Source organism: Crassostrea angulata, chromosome 8 (genome assembly GCF_025612915.1).
Source record: "Crassostrea angulata isolate pt1a10 chromosome 8, ASM2561291v2, whole genome shotgun sequence".
In the NCBI taxonomy this organism is placed as follows: domain Eukaryota; kingdom Metazoa; phylum Mollusca; class Bivalvia; order Ostreida; family Ostreidae; genus Magallana; species Magallana angulata.
In genome coordinates this window covers 56,436,453-56,451,339 of record NC_069118.1, presented here as the reverse complement: position 1 = coordinate 56,451,339, position 14,887 = coordinate 56,436,453, and the positions used below count along the sequence as shown (strand labels likewise).

General features: G+C 32.9%; 1 protein-coding gene across 1 annotated transcript; it reads right to left on the bottom strand.

Annotated features, from left to right (window-relative positions):
* Nucleotides 1-2,850: 2,850 nt before the first annotated feature.
* On the bottom strand, nucleotides 2,851-12,503 carry LOC128158472 (uncharacterized). The gene is made up of 8 exons (XM_052821339.1): nucleotides 12,317-12,503; nucleotides 10,095-10,265; nucleotides 9,821-10,000; nucleotides 9,387-9,525; nucleotides 6,536-6,625; nucleotides 6,003-6,043; nucleotides 5,459-5,595; nucleotides 2,851-4,247 (listed from the first exon to the last, which is right to left on the bottom strand). Exons 1-7 carry the CDS (start codon nucleotides 12,326-12,328, stop codon nucleotides 5,560-5,562), a joined length of 669 nt encoding a protein of 222 aa, XP_052677299.1. The 5' UTR covers nucleotides 12,329-12,503; the 3' UTR covers nucleotides 2,851-4,247; nucleotides 5,459-5,559.
* Between the last annotated feature and the right edge of the window lie 2,384 nt (nucleotides 12,504-14,887).

The window sequence follows — 14,887 nt, the reverse complement described above, 5'->3', positions numbered from 1 at the left end:
ATATAATCCTTCCCCCGCTAGGATTTTCATGATTTTGGAAATTAGGGTGTTTTTTTTTTTGGCTTGTCAAGATTTCTGATAAGTCTAGCCCCCATCCCCCCCCTTTTAATTTGCTTCTGACGTCATTGACTTTATACAAAGATGCTTGAAACTTGGTTGATACTGGACTAGTAACTAATGTTTCCATAGAAAAAAATCTATTCTAAAAAACCTAATACAACAGCAGTTGAAACAATTCATTGCAGACTTTAGCTCATCAAAACAACATTTAATTGTTTAACACTAGCTAGATCTTCAAATCCTATTCAAGATCTTTAAAGAAGCAACATATTATGCATATTTTACCTTGCATACAAGAAATGCCACATATAGTCTCTGAGAATACTATGATGCATAAGAAAAGACCTCATGTTTAAGACAGAGACATCACCACCATCAAAGAACAAGATGTTTGTGCAGGAGGTACACTTCTTACAAAAAACTGAAGTAAAGAACACAAAATTATGGTTAAATATTGCTTGCTACACAAATTTCCATAACTACATATATTCACTATCATCTTCTTTAAATAAGCTTAACAACAATTGTTTGCCTTTAATGTACATAGAGAGTTGTTAGTTACATATACTTGTGATGTAGTGTAAGCATTAATTTTAATTAGTGAGTTTGTGCAATATGCCAGTACTGCTCATCAGGACAAAACTGTATATGAACTTATTTCTTTCCAATGTAACGGGATGGGAGAAATAATGACGGACCAGCCCCGGTTTTGAAACCAGGCCCCCTGAATCTCTAGTCAGGTGCTCTACCAACTGAGCTATCTGGCGCCGGTATTCGAACCGGTCTAACCGTCACATTCCTCCCCCCTTAAATGATCTTCTTCCCTGAAGATCACCCCAGGCTCTTCCCCTGGCAGGGGTTCACCTGTCAGTTCCAGGGGTTGGTCACGGCACCAAATGTAACGAGATGGGAGAAATAATGACGGACCAGACAGGGTTTCGAACCCGGGCCCCCTGAATCTCTAGTCAGGTGCTCTACCAACTGAGCTATCTGGCGCCGGTATTCGAACCGGTCTGACCGTCACACTAAAAACAAAAAATAAAGATGAGAATAAATTTACAACTAATATCTCACAAGATTTTGTCAATTAAAAAATCAGATCGTTTACATGCATGATTTGAACATAGTTTATAAATACTAGCTTGCAATATTATCTAGAAGAAGTATCTAGAATATCTTAACAAATAAAGGGAGTAATTAATATATAAACATTCCTACCTGACACTTCATATACTTGATATTTGCAAAAAAGTGGCATTGGTTGATTCCCTTGAAGGCTACATTCTGCTTCCAGTTGGCTGCCACAATCACTACAGATATCACTTTCAAATGGAAGAAATTTTAGAACTCCATCTTCCTTGATGCAATATGCCACAGGATCTAAAAATGTGGCTTGGAGAGCAACATCGAGCCTAAATTGTATGGATCTTTTTGAGAGAGTATGGTAGATAAAAGTCTTAGTAGAGGTCTCATCTACCATACCTCTCATGAGTTTCAGTACAATATCAGGTACTGTGTCTGTAGAGGCCTTTTCTATGTAGGAATGGATGTGGTTGGTATGGCAGCAATGTACCTTTTGACAAGTAAAACACTGAAGCTTCCTAGCGAAGACTGTGACAACTCCTGGCATTATCCCACATAAAACTAGGCAATAGTCATCTCCAAATGGCAATTCCACAAGATCTGCATTCTATTGTGAAATGAGATTATCTTAAACATAATAAAAAGGAAAACGATCTAGAACCAATCACTAGGATAAGATAAAATTGTTTCATTGTATCCATTATTCATTATTATATGCTCATGTAAATAACATGAATTTGATTATCAATAAGCATTTCTTAGATACACTACACCGGTACTATTAAACTCTGAAGGTTTAAACCATGCCCTCCAGCCAGATAGATCAAAACAACACTGTGAACAGCTAACATATTTTTATTGGATGATGGTACTATGTACATGTATCAAAAAATGATGACTACATGTTTACTGCCAAACTTCTGTGTGTAAGATTCACTGTTATTATGATACGCATCATGCAATAAAAATTCACAATATAACGGTTAACCATGCAATAAAATTGTACATTCGGTTGAGGGTATATCATTGAAAATTTCACCCCTCAAAAACCTTGGTTTTCTTGGAGTGAAAACTTTCAGTCATGTGCTCAACTACATGAAGTACAAAAAAAATATTGTTATAATATCAATTCCCAACTTTGTTAACTTCTTTCATTATGTAAAGAACACTTCTCAAGCATAAATTCCTTAGATCTGTGTTCACTTCTTATGTTAGATATTGTTTGTATTATGTTTATAAGTTTTGAAAAATTTATTTCCTACGAAAAATATAATTTGTGTAACACAACAAATAAACTATAGTTTATGCCTTGCCAGGTATTATTAGTTTCAAGTTCATTTCATAAGGAGTATTCTATTAAAGCAATTTAATTTTTAAAATGAAAATATTTCATTTGATTCAAATTGTATGAGAATGGAAACAGCTTATATCAAGGTACAATTGCCAACTGGCCAATCCATATAAGTCGATACATGTAAATGTATATATATACATGTACAGGTATATTCAATAAAATGTAGCAGATCAGTGCTGTATAGGTTTTTATCAGTACTTCGCGTTGTGTTTATTTTTGTTTTGAGACTGAATTTGACCTCTACATTAAGAATTAAACTTACTAAATTATAGATAAGGTATGAAAACGACTTTACTCTCAATATAGATAAACCAGATATAATAAGCAAAACTCAAAGTAAATGAAAACCAAGATTAACAACCCTTTATAAATTTATTATTATATTAACAAAATAGGTACACAAGTCAATATCAAGTACTTAAAATCCCCAACCCTAAAACCAAACTTTAACAGGGACCTCAAAGAGACAGAAGAGACGGGGACTCAGGAGAAAAGAAGCTAGCGAAACCAGCTGTCTCCCTCTCCCTCTCTGCTTGGAGAAAAGTAGCTAGCGAAACCAGCCGTCTCCCTCCCCCTCTCTGCTTGGAGAAAGTAGCTAGCGAAACCAGCCGTCTCCCTCCCCCTCTCTGCATGGAGAAAAGTAGCTAGCGAAACCAGCCGTCTCCCTCCCCCTCTCTGCTTGGAGAAAAGTAGCTAGCGAAACCAGCCGTCCCCCTCCCCCTCTCTGCTTGGAGAAAAGTAGCTAGCGAAACCAGCCGTCTCCCTCCCCCTCTCTGCTTGGAGAAAAGTAGCTAGCGAAACCAGCCGTCTCCCTACCCCTCTCTGCTTGGAGAAAAGTAGCTAGCGAAACCAGCCTTCTCCCTCCCCCTCTCTGCTTGGAGAAAAGTAGCTAGCGAAACCAGCCGTCTCCCTCCCCCTCTCTGCTTGGAGAAAAGTAGCTAGCGAAACCAGCCGTCTCCCTACCCCTCTCTGCTTGGAGAAAAGTAGCTAGCGAAACCAGCCGTCTCCCTCCCCCTCTCTGCTTGGAGAAAAGTAGCTAGCGAAACCAGCCGTCTCCCTCCCCCTCTCTGCTTGGAGAAAAGTAGCTAGCGAAATCAGCCGTCTCCCTCCCCCTCTCTGCTTGGAGAAAAGTAGCTAGCGAAACCAGCCGTCTCCCTCTTCAAATAAGGACTTACACTGGTTTATATACGGAAAAGAGAACAAAGACAACTGTCATTAAAGTTATTGGCGTTCGTATAAAGTGGGCGTTACCAAAGTAATGGAATAAAATCACATCGGGATCGGAATACTTATAATAATAAATAGAAATGAAATCCCGATCTACCACATTCCTCCCCCTTTAAAGACAAATGCTATGCATTTGACTAAAATTGAGTGGTGCATTTCAATCAAATTCCCTTTAAAAAACATACATTATACAAAATATAAGCAAAACATAATCAGGTGAATATGTCACATTGCTAAGTTCATTTCACAGCACCAGTCTCCATGGTCCTCAGCAATCACTAATTGGAACACATTCCGGGATATAATACTATGGGTACAACACAACATTTACACACGATTATCACAAACTTCACGGATTCCAGAATGAACACAGTGGATACCGGTATAACATCGGATATTATGAAGACGATCAGACACTTGAAATATATGGAGTTGAATGTATCAGGTTCCAGTCCATTTCCAAATCTCACTTTGGTCAACCTGGTGTCTGGATAAATTGCAATAAAACTGGTGAATAAGTGGTCTGAAAAATCAAGAAAAATTATTAATAAACATGTCATAAATATCATAACTGAATCCATATATCAAATCATCACACAGAACACAGAACTTTACAGTACATTAAAGTATTATGTTTACACAGTTATTAACAGGCATACTATCCCAGTTTTGTCAACAAGATCGACAGAGGACAGTTACTGTTAGACTAACCTACTAGTTTTACGTGTGTTTAATAACCTATCAAATTTTACAAAAAATCTAATTAAGTTTATAAGCCACAAAAATAAACAAATCAACGAACACGTAAATGATAACTAAGTTTATAATGACATAATATGCTACACCGCTCTAACTTTCAACTGGCATTGTTATATCAAAACACATTTAGCCAATTCCCTTCGGATGCTCGGGTCGGCAGTAAGGGTACAATACTGGGTCGACGGGCTTGTACATAGAAGTAATACCCACGAACGACAACTGTAATGGAAGAACTGCGAACGCTAACGCCCGTTTCCCGCCTACATTTTACATCCAAATATTTCGGAATTTCTGACAGATATTCAAAAACTAAGTTTTCTACTAAAAAGTATAATCAAATCCTAATCAATTTATATCAAAATAAAATTTGTAATCAAATTAATTTTCTTTAAACAAGTTTTGCTAATGCGGGGTCTCAAAAAAATTTCATTGTAACCGGTCTTTATGAGTGAGGAAAATATTTTTTAGCGGCCAATATGTGCATAAAAACTTAATTAACATATTTACCATATATATTAAAGTAAAATTTTATTTTAATTCATATCTGTTTATTATTTTTCGAAAGTTTATAAAGCAAAATTCTTTTTTTGAAATGTATTTCGGTCTGTAGACATATGTTCCCCCCCGTGAAACAACAAACCCTTTGGTAAAAATATGCTAAATAACAATAATTAAATCCCCTCAAAAGGAATTTTTGTTTCACACGGGGGGGGGGGGGGGGAAAGATGTTTTAAAAAACATTTCCGTTTTCCGTTATTTTCTATTATGAAATGAGCTATTTTAACCCAAAATACAAAGTTATCTCTCTTTGTTTGACCAAATCATTTATATTCAATGAAAATATACATAAATGTTTACATTATAATGAAAAAATAAGTTTGATTAGACAACTTTCAAAAAATGACTTTTAGTTAGGCGGCTAGACAATGCTATCGTTCGCAGTCCTTTCACCGCTAAGAGAAGAAATAACTTTACCAGGAGGAACAGTTCTTCCATCAAGCTTCCATTCCAGGACAGATTTCGCCATGTGCTCGTTCTCTCTCTTTTCTGGTAAATCTGCATGGATGCATGAATTCTCAAACCCACAAATCCATTACAAAGAAAAGCGACAGCTAAAGAAATAAAAAAAACCCACAATACAATAGAAACTAACAACAAAAGAATTCAGCCAAGTCCGAATCACTGAATAGGGCTCTCAAAGTGAGTAGCACGTGCCACTGACCATTGTAGTACAAACCCTATCCTGGTCACGGTTCACCAAATAATGTAGCAGGTCAGTGCCGTATAGGTTTTTATCAGTACTTCGCGTTGTGTTTATTTTTGTTTTGAGACTGAATTTGACCTCTACATTGAGAATTAAACTTACTAAATTATAGATAAGGTATTAAAACGACTTTACTCTCAATATAGATAAACCAGAACTCAAAGTAAATGAAAACCAAGATTAACTCAAAATAATGAATACATGCATGCATTCACAAAAGAAACAGATCAATTTTCTTGAAGTTTACATTAATACCTCTTTCAGTCCCTCTGTCTCTTTTTTGCCATATGAATGCTCTGAAAATAAATTCTAAATTTAAATCTAATGGACATTTTGTCAAGATTTTGTTGGAAAAAAACTATCATCTACTGTAAATTCCTTATTAAATGCAAGGAATATATCAACATGTAATTTCACGAGAAGCATCACTCGCAAAATAAGATTAGTTGCTTTTATTGATATGGCGCTGAAATCCATGTCAATTCTGATCACCCGTCCACTCGCAAATTCTCACATTACATTTACATTCTCATAATGAAAGATCTAACAGAAATAAAGATAAACAAAATAGTATACAGTAATACATGCTTATAATGAAGTGCCAGAGAGGGAGGATTTTGCTTTGTTACAAGCGTGATTCATTATATCCATTCAGTTCACAATATACATGTATATTAAACTCAAGAGGAATTAAAATCACTTTCCTGTATGCATCAATTCATTACCTGCATGTTTTACTATGTGTTTAAGAGAAAGTGTCAATCAGTTTCACTGAAAAGGATACTGACCTGAGAAGTACACATCCGGGGAAATATCATCAAATTCATCAGTGAACTTCTCAACCACTCTAACATGTATACATTTCGTTTCTGAGAAGTCTGAAATTTAAAAAATGAAGCGTTTCAATCAGGTACAAACTTCTATTATATATCACTTGATATTATTAAAACAGTTTCTTAAACAAGATGGTGCAAATCTTAATGCCAGTATAAAACAATATATATTAAATACACAAAAAATATAAATGTACATGTACATGCATTTGCAATGCCCAGAGATATGTAATAAATTAACAATTGAAGTTATGATTTAAATTAATTTTTTCATTACCTCCAAACTTCTATCCTTTAAATTAAGATATACATTGTAAATGTTCTCAATTGTTTAGAAGATATCAAATAAAAAAAATAAATACGTGTAAATAAAAAAAAATGAGAGTTTTCAAATAATGTGTACCAAATGGAACTGCAAAAGATTGATGAGTCAAAACAATCTTTGAGGTCTACCAAGATTGCATTTTCGCTAGCCAAGGGTTTCTGATCCGCACAGCTACTCACCAACAATTGGCATATCGTGCTTTCAAAAGTCGAAACTTTTTTGTCACATGATCTAATCAGTATGAAACATTGTTAATTAACATAGGTCGCAGGTTTGCTGTCTTCACAATAGAATTTACAGTAATGTGTTGACCGTCAATGAGTCATAGCAAACCCAAACATTTTTTTTTTCTAAAATGACAAATGATCTTTAAAAACATAAAAGGAAATATTTAAAAAAGCTTATATGCAGTTAATCTAAACATTTTTAATTATCAAGTTGTAACAATTTAAAGGGGTGATCGAAATACAGTGTTACATTTTGTTTAATAAGGTATGATTGTGCGTTGAAACTCTTCTATTTAAAATCATTTTTTTTAGCTTCACTTCTTTTACAATTATAACTTCTGTATTTTCAACCACCGATCTATTAGAATTCATTTGACTTTAGCTAATCATCGTATACGATTACAAACATACAAACTATGACAATAGTTGTATAGTAATTAATTTTGCATTTATTGACTCAGAGTTTCATGGAAAGAAAAAATAGCCATTGTTCTTCTCTTCACATTACTTTACATTATATATAATTGCATATGCGCATTCGATAAAATCAGTATAATGTCTAATTAATTAAAATTTATATGTTCTAATGATGAGTAAAGAAGCTAGTCTAGTCAATCTAAGCATTTGTATTTTTTATTTCTCAGACTTAAGAGAATGATGATATCGGGCTAACGTTATAATGAAAATAAAAGGTTTTGCGAAATCTTTTAAATCTTTAAAGTTGTTTTGCAAAAAATTGGCTGAGAACACCTATTGATAATTTTCTATGAATTGATTCAACATTATCTCTTCTGTTATTGTGCTGATAAAAATTAAGTTTGTCTAAATAGTTTAAAACCTAGAATTATTGTTCTAAAATGCGATTCCCGATTAAGATATGCAATTTACTATTTATTTTATTGAAATGGCAATGCTTGATTTAATCAGCGACACCGTGTTGAAACACGATACATAATAACCACGCAGACGAATCTCAAATAAATTTTAGAAATCAAATTTTAAATACCTATGGATCACGCTGACAAATTTTCAGGGTAGGTTTTCTCGCAAGCAGTAAACCCGCAATCTACCTTAAAACACAGATGTTTTGCATTTTTTTTATTGGGCGAACGGTTTCAGTAATCCCAAATCAAAATCCAGGAGAAAATCTTGCCTTTTTGTCCGTGCAATGCAATGACAGCATATTTGCTCTGGCTGATTTATGCCAAGAGTTTTTCAGGAGTGGTGCAGATCAGAAACCCTTAGCTAGCGAGGATGCCAAGATTGTAGCTGCATTACAAAATGAATTGCTGAAGAGATATACATGTACTCTATAACATACTTCTAACATATTAATACATGTATATGGATTCATGATTTTTGCATTATCTGGTCAGTAGAAATAAATACATGTACAGTATTACATTTGCAACAGAAATCTAAAACAAACAGACAGGGATAGGGTAATCATAATCAGTAATCGTAATCAGCTGTAATCGATTACAGGTTGCTGAGTAATCATGAGTAATCAGTAATCATCCATTTTTCTGATTACAAGTAATCGTAATTTAATCGATTACTCTGTGAAAAAGTCCTGTAATCATGATTAATTTTTGATTACTTTTATGATTACAATGGCAAAATTCAATAGGTTGAAATCATTATTCATTGGATCTTATATTTTGTGAATAAGGTTCAGTCTTAAAGTTGGCCAGTATTCCTTTATTGCCCTTGGGCATGTTTAAATTCATGTCCAGTCACGATAGAATGAGTTTGCTTTTCAACAGTCCTTGCTTTTAAGCGCATTAGAAAACAGTTCACATACTGTGCTTATTTAATTTCTGATCTTCAGACCAGATAGATGCAGGCTAAATGACTCTACATTTCAAATGTTAATGATGATAAAATGCAATGAAAAGGCTTGTAAATAATGCTACAAATTACACTGATACCAGAATAAAGAGTCCTGTAATAAAATGCACTGTTTTTTTAAATGAAACATTTAAACTATGAAAAAACTGAATAACAAATAATGTTATCTAAAGTAATCACAAGTAATCATGATTACAATGAGGAAAAGTAATCTAATGTAATCGATTACTTTAAAAAATGGATGTAATTAGCCTGTAATAGATTACTTTTAAAACCCAAAGTAACTGTAATTTAATAGATTACTTTTGAAAGTAATCGACCCCATCCCTGCAAACAGATCATCCAATAACAGAATAGGTATTAAATCCAATTAGATAATACTTAAAAGTACAACATATTTAACCTTCATATGAAGTAAGTAGATTTGCAGACAATGCATCCACATATTCTGCATGCAGTGGATTACAGGAGCAGAAGCAAATCCATCGAGTGTCTCCTTCAAATTTGACTGCTTTCCTTCTCACAGTTTGTATCTGATGCTTCTGAAAAATCAAATCTTTATTATCAAATTCTCAAATTTATGGGCAGATTTCAAAATTACTTTCCATATATATATATATATATGGTGGCTTATTTCTGTCATGCTGACATCAATATCACAAGTCCACATAAAGATCTGACAAATCAACATAAACATATATTGTATGACAAGTGGATGCATAAAAATGTCTTGGACATACATATATTTTTTGATAAAGTAAATACAGAAAATCAGTATCATCTGCAGGTTTTCCAAAGTGAAAATATATCTGTAAATGCAAGAATATTAATGCATACCTGAAGTTCCTTTCTTGTTTCATCAAAATCAGCCAGAGCAAATACAGTCATGCTGCCATTGCACGGACAAAAATACTGTGATTCAACAATTCCAAGACAATAAAGTTTGAAATTGTTCTCAATAGGAATACTGCAGGATGCTGCAGAAACTTCTTCCATGGTCGGAGGAACTTCATTTGGCTTAAAAATATTTAAGAAACAACTAATAATGTAAATGTAATGCAAAATTCACCTGTTTTTTTTTTAATTTCAATCTAATTAGAGAAAAAATTACCACGTCTAACTCTTCATTGAATATGGACAATGGAGCTGATTTCTTGACAAATTTAGCAGAACTGCTTGCAGCACAAACATTACTTTTCCTCCTTAACTTTGGTGGTATCTTACTCAAGTCATATTTTAGAAATCCTGGTGCTTGCACTTTATTAAGGGCAAGTGATGGTTTCTGCAAAAAAAAAAGAAAAAAAAAAATATATATATATTTATAGATTATTATATGGCAATTTTTATATCGTATCCTATATTAGCCCGATGTCGCGGCATATCACCCCGAGAGCCGTCAGACTATATATATAAAAATTGCCACATTATGATTTTTATATCATATACTTATAGAAAATATAAAAGAATCAATAAAAATATCATGTGATGAATGATTTTTGTTAACAAATCGCTCCGTGTCTATATATTCCATCTCTGATAAACTTCCATGAAATTTTGCGCCAGCTGTTTGTATACTAGGTTGACGTCGACGTAACTTTTTGACTTCATACTCGTAGATCGGAGTTGAACGAAGCATATCGAACTCTACGTCATAATAGCCGATATTATATTATCTTATTTCACATCCCTAGGCGAATTTTCGGTTTATATCGCACAGGGTGGAAAAGGGTATATTTTCCATAAGTATACGATATAAATCTTATATCACAGCCCTGAGGTTTATATCACACACCTAGGCGAATTTCTTATTTATATCAACATCACAAGCGAGAATCAAAGTTCACGCTTTCGGCTGTTACCGTGGCTCTTCCATTAATTTGAACTTACCCTTAGGATAAAACAGAAATTTTGACCTATAAATTACATTTGCAGACAAGGCAAGAAGTTAAAAAATGTAAATATAAGCATTAAATCATTATTTTTTGAAAGATATAGTCTCATAACTCCAGCGGTGTGTGCATACAAATTTTCATAACGCGCTAGCGCGCGTTACTCAATTTGTATGCACACACCGGCGCAGTTATGAGACTATATCTTTCAAAAACTAATGATTCAATGCTTAAATATTTACATTCCACGTATATTTTGCATGTAAAGCTACTGCAGATATAGCACCATAACGCAGAAAGGGTACTAAAAGGTTAAATGACGAGTTTTAACTGTGACGTCACAAACGTTGAACGCTGATAAATACAACGTCACAAGCGAAAATCAAAGATCACGCTTGTGGCTGTTACAGTGGCTCTTCCATTAATTTGAACTTACCCATAGGATAATACAGTAATTTTGAGGTATAATTCCCATTTGCGTACAAGACAAGAAGGTAAAAAAATGTAAATATAAGCATTGAATCCTTATTTTTTGAAAGATATAGTCTCATAGCTGCAACGGTGTGTGCAAACAAATTTTCATAACGCGCTAACGCGCGTTATTCAATTTGTATGCACACACCGTTGCAGTTATGAGACTATATCTTTCAAAAAATAAGGATTCAATACTTAAATATATATATATATATATATATATATATATATATATATATATATATATATATATATATATATATATATATATATATATATATATATATATATATATATATTTATAACACCTCGCCTCTTATGGACTTCACAGAACCCACAAATTTCTGTAAACAGTCGGTAACAAATCTAATGAGTTAATAATATCACGTTTAGCTCAATATGCGGTGGATATCACTCATGTAATAAAGTTATAAAGTTTTGATATTCCACTGTTCCACTGTGTATTCTTACGCCACATGATGTCATAATTAAACATTACGTAGTTTCAGGCGGATGATTGACGTAGAATGAGAAAGTAGAATGAGAAAGTAACAAAATAATTCAGTTGGAAAGTGTAGAGTGTTGTAAATATGAAGCATTTAATGCTCTTTTAATTTTTTTTAATAAACTGATAAAAATATGCTCGAAAATGAATGCTTAAAGTTGTTTACATCTTGTAGTAAATGTGTTGTGCGGTTCACAATTAAAATTTTATAGAAAAGATTGTGGTTTAACAAAATACATGGTAAAACATTTGATTGACACACACGCAGGCACACAAACACACATATATATCTATAGACACACACACACACACACACACACAATCCTCCCTTTGTAAATTACGATTTCAATCTGTATTCGGCATTGATGTTTACTCCAAAAATTACAGAATAAAAATACTTTCAAGTCAATTAGAGGTTGTGGAATATATTGTTCTATTGTTGTTTATTCTTTCTGTTTTTCTTACCTTTCTTGACATAAGGCAATGATTCTGTTTTCACACAGTTTTAATCAACGGATTTTTAGCTCCTTGTCAGATCTGGAGGATTTGAACGTACCACCATTAGCCAATGAGAGTTCGCTTAACAAAATATGGTTAGTAGGCAACCAATCAGATCAAGGTCCATATCGAGGTTCTTAGATCCAATAATACGTTACTATTATACCTCAGCACATGGCTGCCATTACCGATAAAACAATAAACCAAACCGGACGGAACATATTATTCCGTATCGAGAGCAGCACCCTATGAGAAGTAGAATAGACATATTTTAATCAACAAACCTGTCCAGGAGATTCTTTGCAAGCCCTGCATGTGTTTTGTTTACAGTAAATACGCATGCGTAATAGTAACGAAGGCCGAACCTCGAACACGTTGCGATGTATTTATGTGATAGGTTATACGTAATTATTAATTTTAATGAAATAATTAGATTTATTGCATGAAGAACTTTGTAATTTTCTGAAAGTTTTTACATTCATGAGTAGTACAAAAATACCGAACCCGATCGGAAAATTGTCACATTGTTTTGTCTAGAGTAAAACAAAACGGCAGCGTCGAAATTTGCTCAAATCTCTGCCGAGGAAAGGGAAAAAACATTTAAAATTGAATAGCAACAAAACATTGTAAGTAAACCTGGGTGAAGCAAAAATGTTTAAAGAGTATTTGAAATGTGAGATTGAATATTTTAAAGAGTTTAAATGAGTTAAATTGGACGAGATGTTAGGCATCTTGTACATGGCTTTGCGTAGATCATCGCTATTTGTGAATAAATAGTCCTCGGGAAAACAAAACACTTATTAGGTTAGTTACTGACTCACTACGGAAATATATTGGGTTGATCAATCTCATAGACGGCTTGGCTTCGCCTCGCCATCTACATGTATGATATTGATCAACCCAATATATTTCCGTAGTGAGTCAGTAACTAACCAAATAAGTAATAATATAATATGACATTGAATTGTGTTATAAATAGTTGTATTTGTTCACATAATGTCATATCATATGTTACATATCATAGTATATATTAAATCAAAATAGAATGATATACAATTCAATATCAAGATACAATATCATATCGCATACTACCTCATAATATTGAAACATATGATATTATATTGTATAATTTAGTATGATATTGTATTGTATGATACTGTATCATTTTTGATACATAATATGATATTGTATCATGTGATACGTTATCATGTGTTATAGGAAAATATTATATATTATACATAATTATTTCATATATATTGTATCATACGATACAATAATATATATAACAATATCATATAATACAATTTTATTATATTATATTATATCAATTTTATGTGATAAAATCATATATAACATAAACCAATATCATATTATACAATATCGTATGATATATGATTTCATATAATACTATCATAAATTACAATTTCATGTGATATAATCATATATAATATAAACCGATATCATATTACACAATACCGTATGATATGATATTATATAATACTATCATATTATACAATTCTATGATATATAATGGTATTTTATAGACACCAATATTATGCTATACAATATTGTATCATATAATACAATTATATTATATATTGCAATATCATACGAACAGTATCATGAGATAATATAATAAATAATAGAATATCATATTAAACAAAATTGTATCATAATATAAAATACTATACATAATAATATCATGACACAATATCATATCATGAAATATCAAAAAATTTATACAATTATATCATCATATCATCAAACTTTTTTACAATATAACATATGATATTATATTGTGTCATATTAAAAAATTGTGTATCATATTATTCAATACTTTATATAGGAATCGTGTTAATATATCATTTTACAACAAACACATCTATCTATCAAGCAGGTTTGAGTGAGGTAGATTCTTTTAGCATCCTTGATAATTGAGATCAGGCTCTGCATCAGAAGCTACCTCTGCGTTTTATTTATAATATAGTAAATCAACAATGCAAGCTATTATCTAAAAAAACGTGTGACATGTTCCAAAAAACTAAACCTCATCCAGCATCCGAAACCCATGGCTCAGATTCAGCATCCAAGTGTGTCGGGTGCATTAGTATCATAAGACGCACCAGCCATGCAAGTTTGGTCAAGTTAGGATCATTAATAACTAAGATATAATCATCAGAGGGCACCTGTTTCAAAAACTTTAACCAGCTATTGAAATATGAACCTCCTCCAGCATCCGAAACCTATGACTCAGATTCAGCATCCATGCCTCTCAGGTGCATCAATATCATAAGACACACCATCCATTCAAGTTTTGTGAAGTAAGGACCATTTATAACTAAGATATATTTTTAGCATCATTGATAATGGAGATCAAGCTCTGCATCTGAAGCTACCTCTGCGATTCATTCATTTTATAGTTTTATCAACTAAGCCAGTTTGAAATAGTACCATTATCTATTAAACATGTGAACTGTTCCAAAACACTTAACTTTGTCCAGCATCCAACACCTATGGCTCAGATTCAGCATTCAAGCC